General features: G+C 40.3%; 1 protein-coding gene across 1 annotated transcript in view; it reads right to left on the bottom strand.

Annotated features, from left to right (window-relative positions):
• Positions 1–267: 267 nt before the first annotated feature.
• The window catches only part of IL1RAPL2 (interleukin 1 receptor accessory protein like 2), a 1150952-nt gene continuing 1132379 nt past the window's right edge, over positions 268–18840 (bottom strand). Inside the window, exon 11 of the mRNA XM_056540576.1 lies at positions 268–1665. Within this exon, the coding sequence (XP_056396551.1) occupies positions 971–1665 (695 nt within the window). The 3' untranslated portion in view covers positions 268–970. The remainder of the gene's footprint in view (positions 1666–18840) is intronic.

Genomic DNA, 18840 nt, shown 5'->3' with positions numbered 1-18840 from the left:
CCGCTGTTGCTAGTTGCGCCCCGTTAAAATGACACCCGTCAACCCAAAAAAAAAAAAAGAGCTTGACGGCTGTTCTTGACATGGTGCAACAGAAGTGTGAAAGTAGCCTTATATGTATGGAATATTCCAAGGCATGTTGTATTACGGATGTACTTTAAAGGAGATTAAACAGTGACCATGTGAATATAAAACTTTTAGTTAAATTAATATGATCTCAACATTGTAGCAGTAAAGTAACAGAGGCATGCTCACTACAGATGTAAAGAATCACAACAATGTTGTGCTTGCAGTACACAAAAAAAGGCTCGGTGTGCAACATTAACCCGCTCACTACTAGAGATACCCCAGCCCTTACCTCTCTATCATTGAAAGGTTTCAGCAACATGTTAACTCTATTGTGCAGTTTTATTCATGGACATGTGACAATCTCACAAGAGGTGAACAAAACCTCCACAGTATCACACAATTCTTTCTTTACAAAAAAAAAAAAAAAAAAACCTTTTCAGCATGTGCTATGACTTTTGCATAATTATAAGTCTAAAATAAAGTTACTATAGTTTAACATTTTTATTGTATTGAAATGACTCTCGAAATATATAGAAATTATCCTTTGTTTCATACCATACTGAATTGCTAGTCCATTAGATTGCAACTTCTAAACTAAAATATTTATTTCATGTTTTTTTGTTTTTTTTTGCTTATTTACTTTTTTTTTCTTTATTCTCCTGACATTGCAGTTAAACATTTCTACCGTATTTTGTTTTTGTATCTTTTTTAACTATTTTAGAACTAAAAAAAAAAAAAAAGGCAGAATCCTTAATATCAATATTCTGGTATTGTAAACAAAATTCTCCAGTAGAAAACTGAGTAATTGTGCCATTGCTTGAAAGCTTCTTTTGGCACCCCTGTGGCATGAGTTTAAGGTTCATCAAATGTTAGAGAGCTTGTACAGCAGCAAATATGAGGTCTTCTACCAAATATCACTGGAAATGCCAAGCTCCCTCGATGATATTGGTATCAATGTACTATTTCCATGGAACTCTTGTGGGTCCTTGGCTGCACTGTTGTGGCTCAGTTGTCCATTGAGAAGGGTTAATGGTATATTGCAATATGTATGGTGATTGCCTAGAGATGCTACTGGCATAACTTGGGCCGGTTTCTGATATTCATAAGCTCTGCAGAAATGTCTCATTTGCATTGCTTCTGCATGACGGTAGGCCGCTATATCTTCTGATGGTGGCAGTGTGCCAGATGTTCCTGTTACAGCAATGGAGGGTACAGTTTGTAGGTCCCCAAAAAGACTCTGCTCTCCACTGTCCATGACATGCTGTCTGGATAACACTTCTTTCTTTTTTGCAGGCATTTCATAGACTAGGCGTTTCCAAAACTTTGAGTTTATTTTGCTGCTTTTCGGACCATCCCACTTGATCAATGCCTGGTGCTTGATGGCGTGTTTTAGGGATTCTACTTCTTGATAATTGACTTTGGCTCTCAGGTTTGTGCATTCTATTAAGATCACTTTGATTTCTCCACTGGTCAGCATATTGTGGAGTCTGCTGTCCAGCACAAATATGCTCCACCCCCTTCTGATGACATAATCTGGAGTCAGCACTATGATTAGTCTTCTGCTTTGCTCAACGCATCTTGCAAGATCTTCCATGTATGCTGCAAGACAAACAAAACTAGATTAAAACACTTTCTAATTTCACTTTAGGGTGCATTCACACCATGTTTTGTAGTAATGGTGACTGGGTCCAGCTAGAAAATGTAAAATCCGGGCAATTCCGTATCCCAGCCGGACTGTCCGCATTCCAGTGGGGAGGGGGAGCCGGTCTGGGCCATCCATCTTCACCGGGAGAGCTTCTTCTCTGCTCCGGGTCGGCCCCGGAATAGTGACGCTGCATTGATACCACCGCACAGGGACGTCCCTGCGCAGAGACGCCTCTGATGTCATGGATGTCTGCTGCGCATAGATGTCCCTGCGCAGTGGCGCCAATGCAGCATCACTAGTCTGGGGCCGTCCCGGACCAGAGAAGAGGGCCTCTCGGTGAAGATGGAAGGCCCGGACCGGCTCACCCTGTATGATGACGGAGGGGGGGACAGTCTGTATGATGACAGGGGGGGGTCTGTATGATGACGGAGGGGGTCTGTATGATGATGAAGGGGGGTCTGTATGATGACAGGAGGATATTGACAGGGGGTGATGATGACAGGGGGTGACGATGACAGGGGGGTCTGGATGATGATGGGATGATATGGAATGGGGGGGGGGGGTGATGTATTTCCCACACTAGGCTTATACTTGAGTCAATAAGTTTTCTCAGGTTTTTGGGGTGAAATTAGGGGCCTAGTCTGGGGCCGGCCCGGAGCAGAGAAGAGGACCTCCCGGTGAAGATGGAAGGCCCAGACCAGCTCACCCTATATGATTATGGAGGGGGGTAGGGTCTGTATGATGACAGGGGGGTCTGTATGATGACGGAGGGGGGTCTGAATGATGATGAAGGGGGTCTGTATGATGACAGGAGGATATTGACAGGGGTGATGATGACAGGGGGGTCTGGATGATGACAAGCGGGGATTGACAGGGGATGATGATGACAGGGGGATCTGGATGATGATGGGGTGATGATGACAGGGGGTTCTGGATGATAGAGAATGGGGGGGGGGTGATGTATTTCCCACACTAGGCTTATACTTGAGTCAATACGTTTTTTCAGGTTTTTGGGATGAAATTAGGGGCCTCGGATTATATTCTGGTTGGCTTAGAGTCAAGTATATACGGAATACTAACAGGTTTTCCAAGAGCCAAACTCCTAGAATTCAAAAAATGTTGAGCCTTTTGCCTTGTAGAGGCACTGAAATATTACAGATGACTACTCATTGTGAATTAATGAGGGGACTACTGCCCCCAGCCTCTCCCCGCCTCCCTGTATATATACACAATATTGAGTCAGTTACTACAATGATAGGAAGGGGGTTCAGAGTGCTAAGAGTTTGCTATACTCTTTTACCACTCCTATTAACAAAACTGCTCAATTTTGCCGTTTTTGACAGATGACAAATTGTCTTGAAATAAAGAATGTTTTTAAATCAATAAATTGTGGCCCTACCACAATGGCACCATAGGCATGTGGTGACTCCATTTACCCCTTCTGCTCCTTATGACTATTAATCCTAAAATTGCTATGTAAATTATTATTTCCATTCTACCAAAATAAAAATCACTGTGTCCTCTCATCCCTTGTTGGTGAAAGGATTAGAAAGCAACTATTCTTAAGTACAGCACACAGTACCCAGTACACAGTGAAAAAATAATCCATTGACTCCTGTGATATGAAAAATTCCTCTACCCCGCTTCCTACGGTGGCCTGGTTTGGAAAACTGTAATTTGTGCTTTAAAAATGAATGCAGACATTTAAGAAAATTGCAAGCTTGTCTGGCATCCTCTTCACATCCTGCAATCGGAGCATTTTGATAATTTTGCTAATTACATGCAATATATTCTAATGGAGCGGTGTTTATTTTAATGAGTTTGGCTTCAGAGAAGGTATTAATGATATACTGTGACTTTAATATTTCCCTGTGCTGCCAGCTAAAAGAAGCTGTCATGTTTGGTACCAAGTATCAAAGGTAAGTAATGCTGTGGCGGATGGAGGCTCCAATTATAAGAGGAGAACAATAACACACACCCTCGTGTGGCTGCAACGTATAATTACACAGTCATGAACTTTCCTTTCCAAAGGACCGTCCAATCAAGTCTTTAAGAGACTCCAAATTACCATGTGCTGATGTAATCAGCTACCACAGATACCTTAAATTAGTATGTTCACCAGAGGCGCACTATGCCAGCCCTCCAACACAAACATCAATTTCCTCATCTTGATATAAATTGCAGGTGTTTGTAACATGACAGGCACTGACATAAATCATGTAGAAAGACATTTATTTCCAGAATTTAGTTCTAAAAACGGAGTCTTTTTTTTTTCTTTTTGAATCAGGAACTATAGCAGTTAGAACTTAACTAAATGCAAATAAACGTTTAACAGCTGGTGGATGTTACAGTACTTCTATAGCACTGTATTCTCTAGGAGCGGTTGTTATTTGGGTACAACGCAAAAGAGATCACACTCTGTCTTTAGTATAACTGATGTTGGCCTAAAACGCATTAACACGTCTTTACTGTATAACTTATCAGTCAAGAGTTTAAAGAGAACCTGCTATTACTTTCATGCTGCTTAAACTAAGAGTCATTGGGTTGGTCCCTGACAGCTTCTCCCTGCCCCATCAGCCTTGACTGATAGATCTCTCAATCAAGGCTGGTGGAGCGGCAAGAAGCTGCCAGGAATTCATTGATCGCGCAGCATGAAAGTGCTGAAAGGGTCACCTATAAGGTTATGTTCACATGGCGGTATTCCGCAAAAAATATAAGACCAGTCTTATATTTTACAGAACTCCACATCAGAATCCCATTGAAGTCAATGAGGCTTGAATTTTGGTGCCGGATTCGGCTCTGAGGGTGGTAGCGTATGCTGATGATGTCACCATGTTTGTCCCCTCACAAGAGGAGGGCCGATGGGTGATGTCAGAGGTGGACCGCTATTCTGAGGCATCCGGGTCCAAGATCAACTGGGATAAGTGCGAGAGTCTCTGGCTGGGAGGAGGAGATCCTGGTTTTGATCTCCCGGATGCCCTTCTAGAGCCCCAGGAGCCCCAAGGGGATTACCCCAAACAAAACTGGGACAGCAGGCTTAAGATGGCTGCTCAGAAGTTGGATCAGTGGAAGGGTTGGCCATTGACCCTCAGGGAAAGGATTAACCTTCCTTTGCTGATATATCTGGGCAGTGTTTGCATGTTGCCAGAACCTCTCTGGACCTGGGTCTACAGTTTATTCTTCCAAATGTTATGCGGGAATAGACTGAACCTAGTGAAGAGGGAGGTTACTTACCATACCAGGAGACTAGGGTTGTGTATGGTCAACCCCGTGGTATTTCTAGTGAATACCTTTCTTAAGGTATTATATTGCAAACCTCTGGAAAGAGAGGGCTCCTCCGTGGGTATCCTGCTGTAGGGGATAGTTTGGGCCTTTCTTCTAGGAATGGGAGACAGGAGGGCAAGCGAAGGATCTTCGCACACCACATGGGCCTCCCGGCTTGTGCTAACCCGGTTCTGAAGGTTATTTGTCGGTGGGGTCTGGGGATGTGGGAGATTGGGACTCTGTCATGTAAATTCCTTGACAAGAGGGTCCTGTCTTCTCATTTCCAGAGGCCAATGGCGCTCAAAGATTGCCTAAGTCGGGATCTAGAGGTTGGTTTAGGGCTTTTGAATTCTATCAGGATCCCCGTGAAGTTTTGGGACTTGACTTGGCGCTGCTTCCATGGGAAACTGTGTATGAGGGACAATCTGAAGTGGAAGAGCTCTGAGGACTTGGGATGTCCCTGCGAGGAGTGTGGATTCATGCTGGAAAGCATGGAGCATTTTCTGCTTCATTGTCCCTTTAACACAGAGGTTTAAAACAGGGTGGGTGCTTCCATTGGTTGGCCTAGGCTGGCCAGTCTCTCCTATGCGGAATGGGCCTATGGGGCATTCAGAAACCTTGGTGGCTGGGACCGCAGCACTTTATTCCTAGTCAGCTCAGTTGTCAGGTTCTACACGTGGAACGCGCAGTGTTTAGTGTCGACGCAGTGTAAAATCCTCCCTGTGGGTGAGGTAATAAGGAACATATTGGGTGACCTGGTGAATGTGTGTTCTCTCTAGAATGAGAGGGTGCTGGCAGGGTTCTCGTCTGTGGAGGGGCTCTGCCTTTAAAGTGCCTTAGCCTGTTGTCTCCCCCTGGTGGTGGGCTGATGCTGGCATATTAGTTATTTTGTTTTGTGCTGTAGCTATATGATAACATAGGGCTTGCAGGCACTGAACTTGAGCTTTAGGGGTTTGTGTGGCTGAAAAGCCTCTTTGTTGTTTGGTTTTTAGTGTTATATGTATTTGTTATGGTATTTATTGTTGTAATGTATACTTATGTACTGTATATATGGGTAGTCTGTGTATATTTTATGTACTGTATATATTGTATATATTGTGTGATGCCACCTGGGGTTTGGGCTTAGTTTAGGTTGGATGGTGGGTTCAAAGGGGGGAGGGGGGTTTCTATGGGATGTTTATATATATATATATATATATATATATATATATATATATATATATATATATATATATATATATATATATATATACAGAAAATCCTGGACTGGTTCATGGGCGTTCACCAGCTCAGGGCCAAAAAAAAAAAAAGTGGTGTTATTTGGTTTGTATTATTTTTGTATGTATATATTATTATCATTGTTGTTGTTGTTATTCATTTTGGTATTGGGTTTTGCTTAATTATTTGTTTTTTGCTATTGCAACTGGACCAGGGAACTCACATTTAAAGGAATTCTCTAAGCTAAAACTTTTAACCCGCGCTGTGCCTGGGCTGTAAAAACTATACATAATAAACTTTCACTTACCTGCCTACGATCCCCCGTTGTTCCGATATCGCCGTCCCATTCTCCGGTCCCGGTCTCTTCCACTTCCTGCGGGTCGGTGACTTCGCTCCACGCTCAGCCTACCAGCGGCCACAGCAATGTCCTGTCGCGGCCACTGATAGGCTGAATGCAGAGTGAAATCACCGACCCGCAGGAAGTGGAAGAGACTGGGACCGGAGAACGGGACGGCAATTTCGGAACAACGGGGGATCGTAGGCAGGTAAGTGAAAGTTTATTATGTATAGTTTTACAGCCCGGGCACAGCGGGGATAAAAGATTTCAGTTGGAGAACTCCTTTAAAGGGTACCTCTCATCAAAAAAACTTTTGATATATTATAGATTAATGTATGCAGAATAACTTTACAATTGCATGTTATTAAAAAATATGCTTCTTTCTATTTAATTTTCCACTTTGAAGAAATGACCACTAGGTGTCTCCCTACCAGTCCTGGCAGCAAGCATTTCAGACTCATGCTGGAGTCCTAAACACTACGAGCTGCCAGTCTGCTTTTTTCACAAAGGAGAACACTCAGAGCTGCCAGCCTGCTTTGTTCACAGCCTGTTTGGTTGTGAACAAAGCAGGCTGGCAGCTCTGAGTGTTTAGGACTCCAGCATGAGTCAGAAATGCTTGCTGACAGGACTGATCGGGAAAAATACAATAGAAAGAAGCATATTTTTCATTAACATGCTATTGGAAAGTTATTCAACATTCATTAATCTAAAATATATCAAAAGTTTATTTGATGAGAGGTACCCTTTTAATAGTAGTGTATATAGTTTATTAGTGTGGTATGGGTATTATAGGAAAATGTCTTGTAAATAATGTATATATTTGTTTGTGTGGAGGAATGAGTGTGGGGTGGACCGGTGTTGTATTTTATGCTATGGTGTTGGTTTTATGATTCATTATATTGATATGTTCTGTCAGATATGGTATGTTTATGTTTTGTAATTATTTATTGTTATGTTTAAAATTTTAATAAAAGATTTACAGGATATAACTCAGGATCAGTACAGGATAAGTAATGTAATGTATGTACACAGTGACCCCAGCAGCAGAATAGTGAGTACAGCTCTTGAGTATAACACAGGATAAAACTCAAGATTAGTACAGGATAAGTAATGAAATGTATGTGCACAGTGACCTCACCAGCAGAATAGTGAGTACAGCTCTTGAGTATAACACAGGATATAACTCAAGATTTTATGTAAATACAAAACGCTCCTATTATGCTTTATAACTTCATTTTACTGATCAGCAGCAAAATAAATATTAATGAATATTACACAAGAAAAAACATAGGTATGGTGTAGCCTAACGTGCTACCATAATATTAACCAATAATGTAACGGTATCAGATATATTAGTGACAGTTATTATAATATCTTCCTTCTTCTTTTGCTGCTCAGCAGTGATAACAAGCTAAGTGTCTTTACTCCACATATAATATACATTATTATTAATATTGGTTTATATTTCTCTATTTTGTTTATTTTGATTTCTTTATCTATTTATTATTATCTATTATTCCTATATTTCTTACTGATATTTCATTATATTTCATTATTTTTATTACATTTATCCCATTTGCATTTATTTTATACCCTAAATATTAATCTTATCTTTATTGATTATAATTATTATTATCTCTTATTGTTATTCTCTTCCCATTTCGTTCTGCTCTTTCCTGCTTTTCCATTGGCAGCTGTATTCCGTCTCTGACATATTATACATCGTTTTAAATAAATACATTTTCTCTCTCTTTTATACTAACTTTACCTCTCTGACATCTCCGATCGCTATCCCGAACATCCTGCTTCGGTATTTCTTCCCCTGCGCTCCGCATCTTCTTCTTCTTTTCTTCTGCGTCATCGCCGCCATCTTCTTCCTGCTTCCGTGTTCTCGCGAGACTTCAGCAGAGTAGTCATTACCTGCCGTTGGGCGGGAATCCTGTCAGTCAGTCAGGTTCCCTCGGCGACGCAACAGCTCTCCCTCTGTATTGTATATTAGAACTGATTGGTTACTCATTAGTAACCTTTATAATTGCTTTTTCAACCTCTTTTCCTTTATTGTACTACCACCTAGTGGCAGAATTACTAACTGCTTTTTTAAAAGCATAAGTTTTTCTGTATATTTTACCTCAGAATTGTGAGTACAGCACTATCTCCACTACTATCATTTATTATAATTACATCAAATAAACATAAGATTGTTCTTCATGGACATGACAGAAGAATCCAGGAATGTCCCTACTGATATTCGTTCACAATCTGTCACTAAGTTAGTTAATAATGAACACCTCCAAAATTTAATAGATAACTCTGTGGCCCGCTCTGTAAACACTGCGGTGCAATCCGCAGAAGAATCTGCGGCTATTATATTACAAGATAATATCCAGAAATCCATTTCTACAGCATTATCTTATCCCTCTGTCAGTAATCCTAAAACACCATCTGATCACTATTTTTCACCTGAGACATCTGTTTCAAAATTAGCTACAGGATTTAACATCCCTAAAAAAGCTAAATCCAAAAAATGCCACACTATTCACGGCGACATTCCACCTTTTAATAAATCTAAAAAGAGTTGCCATGAAAAATCTAAGGACAGATCTATGTCAGGTCACCATGACCGTGCATCACAGTCACAAAATGTACCCTCTGCCCTAGAGGACGTACAGGTTAAAAGGGTTCAAAAAACCGTCAGACGATCTAAACCTGACTCTTATGTAGAGCCTGAGTCTAATTCATCTTCAGACTCTCAGGATGAGGAAATATTGGATTCCTATGAATATATGTCTCAGGAAAGTGGCGAATTAGTAGATGACCCTGAAACTCAGGAGGACAACCCTTCAGAGGAAATAGACCCTTCCTCTTTTGATCCCTCCCTTATCCTTCATCCTAGGTCGGGAGAATGGTTACCAAAGCCCCTTGTTGCTAAATTTTTATCCCAGAGGATTAATAAAGCTATGGACAGAGGAACACGTAATAAACTGAAGGCAGAGTGTCCTCGTCCTACCCTTCCCCACAGTTCTTCAGTTACCCCTGAACAGTTCTTAATAAATTTTGGACAAAATCGGGAAAAAATCCCAAGAAGGGCATAGACAGGAGTTTTAGAGCATGCCAGGACAAACTCCATGATATTCTAAGCCCCTTGTCCAAAATTTTGGACATGCTTGAGGAATCTTCCTCCTCCACTAAACCAGTGGACACTGAGATTTTAAGAGGGTGGGCACAACGTATTGCGTGCTTTTTGGGCATCGCAAATACTGCCCTTACCACTGAACGCAAACGTTCAGTTCTTATGCGTATTGACCCCCAGTTGACAAACTTAGCATCCAACGAACCATCACAGCCCACTGATGGGATGCTTTTTAGGGAAGATTTTATCCACCAAATGGGTAAATATGTGGGATTATTTTCATCAATCACCAAAACACAAGCTTCCTTAAGGAAAGTTTTTCCAAATAGAGTTTCCTGCCTTTTCCGGCCACTACCTACCTTCTAGACAACAATCAAGAGGCTCCCTCCCAACATATCAACAATACCAACCTTATGCTCCACCGCAGAATCCATTCTTCCCCTACCGTGCTAGACCCTGGCGTCCCAGAGGACAACGTGGAGTTCAACGCACTAAGCCAGCTACAGGTAAGTCCTCCATTTTCTCTTGCCAATCTTCCATTAGGCGGAAGACTAATACATTTTTTAACACAATGGAGTATGATTACATCAGACTCTTGGATTCTAAATACCCTTTCAGGCTTTCTTATAGAGTTTGTTTCCCCTCCCATTCAGTTCACTCTACCTCACCCTATTAGTTTTTCTACAACAGACCAAGAATTGATCAATCTAGAGGTGAAAGATCTTATATTAAAGAAAGCCATCATTCCTGTACCTCTCAATTCTCAAGGTTTTCTCTGCAACATTTTCCTCGTACAGAAAAAAGACGGAGGTCACAGACCTGTAATAAATCTAAGACTACTCAACAATTTTGTTGTGTACAGACATTTCAAGATGGAAGGTATCCATCTCCTGAGAGATGTATTACTAAAAGACGACTGGCTAGTCAAGATAGATTTAAAAGATGCATATCTGACAATCCCAGTTCATCCATCTTCCCAAATCTTTCTTCAATTTCTATGGAACAACCAAAAATGGCAGTTCACCTGCCTTCCATTCGGCCTATCATCGGCCCCTTGGTGCTTCACGAAACTTCTGAAACCAATTGTCTCTTTACTCAGAAGTCGAGGTGTAAGACTAATTATTTATCTAGATGACATTCTTCTAATGGCTCAATCCAAATCTCTTCTCCTAATTCACAGAGATTGGACTCTATCTCTTCTATCCAATCTGGGTTTTCTGATCAACTTCAAAAAATCCATTCTTCAACCATCTCAAGAGATGGAATTTCTGAGTTTTCTAATCAATACCCAATCAACTACTCTGAGTCTTCCTCCGAAGAAACTCAAAATTATAAGGAAGGAAATTCGCCAAATCCTTCGCAAAGATCTTATTTCTCTCCGGACTATAGCTCGGATTGTAGGTCTCCTCTCAGCATCCATTCAAGCTGTATTTCCAGCCCCTCTTCATTATCGTGCCCTTCAAAGTCTAAAGATCAGACATTTAAGAGAAGGCCTGGGTTACTCAGACGAAGTTCGTCTTTCTTCAGATGCCAAAGAAGAACTTCTTTGGTGGCTCTCCCATATTCAAATTTGAAACGGAAAAAACATCTTCCATCCGGATCCAGATGTCATCATAGAATCGGACGCAAGTCTCTCGGGATGGGGGGCCGTTGCGATTCCCTATCTACTGTAGGGAAATGGTCTCCTTCCAAATCCCAGCATCATATGAATTGCTTAGAGCTTTTTAGCTGGGTCCTTCGCTCTAAAGAGTTTTGTGAAGAATTCCTCACATTGTTGTGTTTTTGCTTCGCATGGACAATATATCCGCAGTCCAATATATAAATCATCTGGGTGGAACACATTCCAAAGCCCTTGCCGACATTGCCAAAGATTTTTGGCATTTTTGTCTAGACAGACACATTACACTCAAAGCGGAATACCTTCCCGGCATCTCCAATTCAATCGCAGACTGGAATTCTCCCTTCCTAACAGATTTCAGCGATTGGAAGCTCCTTTCATCCATTTATCAAACAATCAATCAATTATGGGGCCCTTTTCCTCTAGACATGTTCGCTTCTCGACTGAACTGTCAGATCCCTCAATTTTTCAGTTGGAGACCAGACCCAATTGCTTTAGGCATAGATGCCTTCCTCCAACATTGGCCTCAGGAAACACTTTATGCATTTCCACCTTTCAATCTAATCCCTTGGGTTCTTTTTCAAACTTCGATTCGTAAATCTACCATGGTTTTAATTGTTCCTTGGTGGTCGACTCAATCGTGGTTTCCCCAACTACTTCAACTTCTCATGGATTATCCATGTGTACTTCCATCTGTTCCAGATCTCCTCCAGGACCCTCTTGGCAATTATCATCCATTAATACTATCGAACCAACTAACCCTGTTGGCTTGTCTAATATCAGGTATCCCAGAACATCATCTCCACTTTCTCTCACAACTAGAGAACTTCTCTCCGACGCTTGGGCTCCAGGTACCAGATCTGCTTACAGATCAGCCTGGAAAATTTGACTTCATTGGTGCTCTCAACGGGACTTGGATCCCTTACAAACCTCTCTTAATAACATCTTAAATTTTCTTTCAGATTCCTTTGATGCTGGTAGAGCTTATAGAACTATCAATCTTTACCGCTCCGCCATTTTGGCTAGACATTCCCTTATCGATTCCGTTCCCTATTGGACGCCACCCTCTTGTATGCAAACTCTTAAAAGGCATACGCTTTAGAAGCCCTCCTTTACCTAAATACAGTTCTACTTGGGATGTGAACATTCTTTTGAAACTTTTCCTTTCATGGGAGGATAACGATTCTCTATCCCTAAAACTTCTTTCCTTCAAACTTATGGTTCTATTGTGTCTCATTTCAATCAAACGTATATCTGATGTCAGAGCCCTTGACATTTCCAGGAGACAATACTCTCCGGAAGGAGTTGTATTCACTGTCTATCGCCGTACAAAAACTAATTTACATTCGGTATTCTACCCTTCTTTTCCTCATCAACAAAAATTATGTGTAGTTCGTTGTTTACGCTCTTATGAATCCAGAACTGAATCCTTACGTTCTCCTTCTTCTTCCCAATTATTTCTTTCTGTAAACTCCATAAACCAGTTTCTTCCAGTACCCTTGCTCGTTGGGTAAAATCGACTATGACTATGGCCGACATTGATACCTTCACGTATGGTGCTCACTCCACTAGAAGTGCAGTTTCTACAAAATTATTTCAATCAGGCGCTTCCCTGTCTGATATTATTAAGGCTGCAAATTGGTCTTTGATTCAACATTTAAAACATTTTATTTTAGACCAGATTCACATGTTTCTATGGTTCTTTTGTAATCTGTATTGTTTAATAATCCTATTTCCTTTAGCTTTAAACTAGCATAATAGGAGCGTTTTGTATTTACATAAAATTGAAGATTTTCCTATCCTTGGTGAAGGAAAATATAGATTTTATTAAAGACAAAACGCAAGTATTATCCCTCCCTATGAACCCATCCCTTTGATTTTCTTATTATTTTTGTCTTCATGAGCTGAGCACGCTTCATACCCGGTGGGTCCCGGTTGCTATGAGCCAAGACCCATGGTTAACGCTGGACATCGCCGATCGGGCCGATGCCCGGCATTAATCCTTTAGATTCCGGAATCAAAGTACAAAAAGTCCCATGGAAACAAAAATGGTACCAATAAAATCTACAGATCATGGCACAAAAAATGAGCCCTCATATAGCCCCATATGCAGAAAATAAAGTTATAGGGGTCAGAAAATGACAATTGTAAGTACACTAATTTTGGTGCATGCAGTTATCATTTTTTTTGTAGTAAAACAAAATTTGGCAAATTGGCCTAGTCCGTCCTGCACCGGCTCCCGCGATATATAACGCAAGTTCTTGCGGTGATCCCGCATCATTTATAGGTATTAACTCTTCAGAGGTTAAAGTGAAAGTAAAACCTTCCCGGCAGCTCAGTCGGGCCGATCGGGACCACCACGGTGTCCCGATCAACTGTGCGGACATGAGGAGGGTCCCTACCTGCCTCCTCATTTTCCGATCGTCGATTCACTGCTCATTGCCTGAGATCCAGGCAGGAGCATTGGAGCACCGATAACACTGATTAATGAAATGCTACGGCATATCATTGATCATTGTCTGCAATCAATGTACTGCATGTTATAGTCCCCTATGGGGGCTATAATATTGCAAAAAAGTGTATAAAAATAGTTAATAAATGGGATTTAAGCCCTTCCCTAATAAAAGTTTGAATCATCCTCTTTTTCCATTAAAAAAAACTATGTAAATAAAAATTAATATAAATATATGTGGTATCGCCGCATGCGTAAATGTCCACACTATTAAAATATATTGTTAATTAAACCGCACGGTCAATGGTGTACATGTAAATAATTCCAAGTCCAAAATAGCGTATTTTGGTCACTTTTTATACCATAACATTTTTTATAAAAAGCCATCAAAAAGTCCAATCATAACAAAAAAGGTACCGATAAAAACTTCAGATCACGGCACAAAAAAACTAGCCCTCATTCATCCCCGTATGCGGAAAAATGGAAAAGTTAAAGGGGTCATTAGAGGAGATTTGTTAACTACATGCATGAAAAGGAATAAGTTATGATTTTTTTTCCAGAAGACAAAATCAAACCTATATAAGTAGGGTATCATTTGAATTGTATGGACCTACAGAATAAAGATAAGGTGTCATTTTTACCAAAAATGCACTGCGTAGAAAATGAAAGAATGCCAAAATTACAGAATGGCATATTTTTTTTTCAATTTTGTCACACAATGATTTTTTTTTTCGGTTTCGTCATAGATATTTGGCTAAAATGACTGATGTCATCACAAAGTAGAATTGGTGGCGCAAAAAGAAAAAGCCTTTATATGAGTCTGTAGGCACAAAATTGAAAGGGTTTTGATTTTTAAAAGGTGAGGAGTAAATTGCAAAAACTGAAAAACCCTGAGTCCTTAAAGGGTTAGGCCAAAATGGTCTTGGTCCTTAAGGGGTTAAAAGGCATATGGAAAGAGATTATCCAGATGAGACAACCTGCTTGAACAAGGTTCATACACTGTGTTTTCTACTGCAATCTTCTATTTTTTATTTTATTTTAATAACAGCCACAGCTGTCAGATGCAATGCTTTTAATTGGTATTTATAAACTTATTCCTATTCACATACTGCATCTTCTTTAGCTAGTGCAAATAACTAACTAAATGCCATAAGGTCAAATAGCTGCAGTCTCAGATATGGGAATATGAAAGGGGTTTAACAGCCTATTAGATCATGTTTATATGAAAAAGATTTTGATTTCCTGTATAGGATCTTGTCTTTTTACAAAAACACAATGGGAGAGATTTACCACTGTGTGTTTAGCTACACAAGTTATGTGTACATGTGCAAGTCGCATGCAGTGTGATAAATATGGTGAATGTGCACATAGATGGGATTCTTCTTCTGTGTTGTAAGAAAGTAATATAAGTGAAAAGATTGCTGGTGTTGGTTTTCAACAATTAGAGCCCTCTGTGACAAAATTTTGAAAAAAGTTGCACATGATAAATTCACAACCAGTGCAAAGTCAAAGGGTAAAATTGTTTGAGTAAGCAAGTTGCGCAAAAAAAAAAGTGGCAAAACCATTGATGGGTCAAATTTGCACCTTTTATTACACAACAAAGATGTGTAAAATACTTGATAAATTCCTCACAAGATCTGCTATGTAGGAACTCCGGATACACAATTAACAATAGACAATATTCATTGCTACAGGTGCAGTAGGGGATTTACACTGTAATGTCTTGTTTCAGTGAACCAAATGGGACAACAATCAACAGCTTAACCCCTTAAGGACCAATCACATTTTTACCTTAACCCCTTAAGGACCGGGGGTTTTTCCGTTTTTGCATTTTCGTTTTTTGCTCCTTGCCTTTAAAAAATCATAACTCTTTCAATTTTGCACCTAAAAATCCATATTATGGCTTATTGTTTGCGCCACCAATTCTACTTTGTAAGGACGTCAGTCATTTTGCCCAAAAATCTACGGTGAAACGGAAAAAATAATCATTGTGCAACAAAATAGAAAAAAAAACGCCGTTTTGTAACTTTTGGGGGCTTCAGTTTCTACGTAATAAAGTTTTCGGTAAAAACGACACCTTATCTTTATTCTGTAGGTCCATACGATTAAAATGATACCCTACTTATATAGGTTTGATTTTGTCGGACTTCTGGAAAAAATCATAACTACATGCAGGAAAATGAATACGTTTAAAATTGTCATCTTCTGACCCCTATAACTTTTTTATTTTTCTGTGTATGGGGCGGTATGAGGGCTAATTTTTTGGGCCATGATCTGAAGTTTTTAACGGTACCATTTTTGCATTGATAGGACTTATTGGTCGCTTTTTATTCATTTTTAAATAATATAAAAAGTGACCAAAAATGCACTATTTTGGATTTGGAATTTTTTTGCGCGCACGCCATTGACCGAGCGGTTTAATTAATGATATATTTTTATAATTCGGACATTTCCACACGTGGTGATACTATATATGTTTATTTTTATTTTTATTTACACTGTGTTTTTTTTTTTTATGGGAAAAGGGGGGTGATTCAAACTTTTAATAGGGGAGGAGTTAAATGATCTTTATTCACTTTTTTTTGCAGTGTTATAGCTCCCATAGGGACCTATAACACTGCTCACACTGATCTTTCACATTGATCACTGGTTTCTCATAGGAAACCAGTGATCGACGATTCTGCCGCATGACTGCTCATGCCTGGATCTCAGGCACTGAGCAGTCATTCGGCGATCGGACAGCGAGGAGGCAGGTAGGGGCCCTTCCGCTGTCCTGTAAGCTGTTCGGGATGCCGCGATTTCGCCGCAGCTATCCCGAACAGCCCACTGAGTTAACCGTCAACTTTCGCTTTTGGTTTTAGCCACCGGCACCGCGCGCTTTTAGAGGCGGGTCCCGGCTTCACTATGACGCTGGGCCCGCCATGATATGATGCGGTGTTACCGTGTAACCCCGCGTTATATCAGGAGAGCAGGACCAAGGACGTACCGGTACATCCTTGGTCCTTAAGGGGTTAAAGGGGTACTCCGCCCCTAGACATCGTATCCCCTATCCAAAGGATAGGGGATAAGATGTCAGATCGCCGGGGTCCCGCTGCTGGGGACCACGGGGATCGCTGCTGCAGCACCCCGCTATCATTACTGCGCAGAGCGAGATCACTCTGCACGTAATGACGGGCAATACAGGGGCTGGAGCATCGTTACGTCACAGCTCCGCTCCTCGTGATGTCACGGCCCACCCCCGTCTATACAAGTCTATGGGAGGGGGCGTGGCCGCCATAGACTTGCATTAAGGGGACGGGCCGTGATATCATGAGGGGCCGAGCCATGACGTCACGCTGCTCTGGTCCCTGTATCGCCCGTCATTACACACAGAGCGAATTTGCTCTGTGCAGTAATGATGGCGGGGTGCCGCAGCGGCAATCCCTGGGGTCCCCAGCAGCAGGACCTTTGGATAGGGGATAAGATGCCAGGGGCGGAGTACCCCTTTAAGAACCAGGCCAATAATTTTTTTTTTCTCCTCGCCTTCTAAAAATCGTAACTCTTTTATATTTTTATCCACAGACTATTATGAGGGCTTGTTTTTTTTGTTTGTTTTTTTGCACGACCAGTTGTCCGTTGTAATGTCATCACTCACTTTACCACAAAATGTATGGCGCAACCCAAAAATTACTATTTGTGTGTGAAAATTAAAAAGCAAACCGCAATTTAGCAAATTTTGGAAGGTTTTGTTTTCTCGCCTTACAATTTACGATTAAAATGGTGTGTTCTTTATTCTGTGGGTCAATATGATTAAAATAATACCCATGATTACATACTTCTCTATTATTGTTGCGCTAAAAAATTGCTAAAAAAATTGCTAACTTTTTATCAAAATGAGTACGTTTAAAATCCCTATATTTAGACAACCAATAACTTTTTCCGTTTAAGCGGTGGTTCATTTTTTGCGCTGTGATTTGTACTTTTTTTTGTACCACATTTGTGTATATAAAACTTTTAAATTTTTTTTATTTTTTTATGAAATTTTTTATAAAAATTGACATAAAATCTGCAATTTTTTACTTTTTTTCTTTCTTTTTTCCGTTTTTGTATTTTTGTTTTTTGCCCTTGCCTTTAAAAAATCATAACTCTTTAAATTTTGCACCTAAAAATCCATATGATTGCTTATTTTTTGCACCACCAATTCTACTTTGTAATGACGTAAGTCATTTTGCCCAAAAATCTACGGTGAAACGGAAAAAAAAATCATTGTGAGACAAAATTGAAAAAAAAAACACAGTTTTGTAACTTTTGGGGGCTTCCGTTTCAACGTAGTACATTTTTCGGTGAAAATGACACCTTATCTTTATTCCTGTAGGTCCATACAATTAAAATGATACCCTACTTATATGGGTTTGATTTTGTCGTACTTCTGGAAAAAATCATAACTTCATGCAGGAAAATTAATAAATTAAAAATTGTTATCTTCTGACCCCTATAACTTTTTTATTTTTCCGCGTATGGGGCGGTATGAGGGCTAATTTTTTGCGCCATGATCTGAAGTTTTTAACTGTACCATTTTTGCATTGATAGGACTTATTGATCGCTTTTTATTCATTTTTTCATGATAAAAAAAGGGACCAAAAATGCACTATTTTGGACTTTGGAATTTTTTTGCGCGTACGCCATTGACCGTGCGGTTTAATTAACGATATATTTTTTATAATTCGGACATTTCCGCACACGGCGATACCATATATGTTTATTTTTATTTACACAGTTTTTTTTCATGGGAAAAGGGGGGTGATTCAAACTTTTAATAGGGAAGGGGTTAAATGATCTTTATTCACTTTTTTTTTCACTTTTTTTTTGCAGTGTTATAGCTCCCATAGGGACCTATAACACTGCACACACTGATCTTTTACACTGATCACTGTTTTCTCATAGGAAACCAGTGATTGATGATTCTGCCGCTTGACTGCTCATGCCTCGATCTCAGGCACTGAGCAGTCATTCGGCGATCAGACAGCAAGGAGGCAGGTAGGGACCCTCCTGCTGTCGTCCTGTAAGCTGTTCGGGATGCCGCGATTTCACCGCGGCTATCCCGAACAGCCCACTGAGCTAATCGGCATAC

This window comes from Hyla sarda, chromosome 9 (assembly GCF_029499605.1).
Source record: "Hyla sarda isolate aHylSar1 chromosome 9, aHylSar1.hap1, whole genome shotgun sequence".
In the NCBI taxonomy this organism is placed as follows: Eukaryota; Metazoa; Chordata; class Amphibia; order Anura; family Hylidae; genus Hyla; species Hyla sarda.
This window is presented reverse-complemented; position numbering and strand designations above follow the sequence as displayed.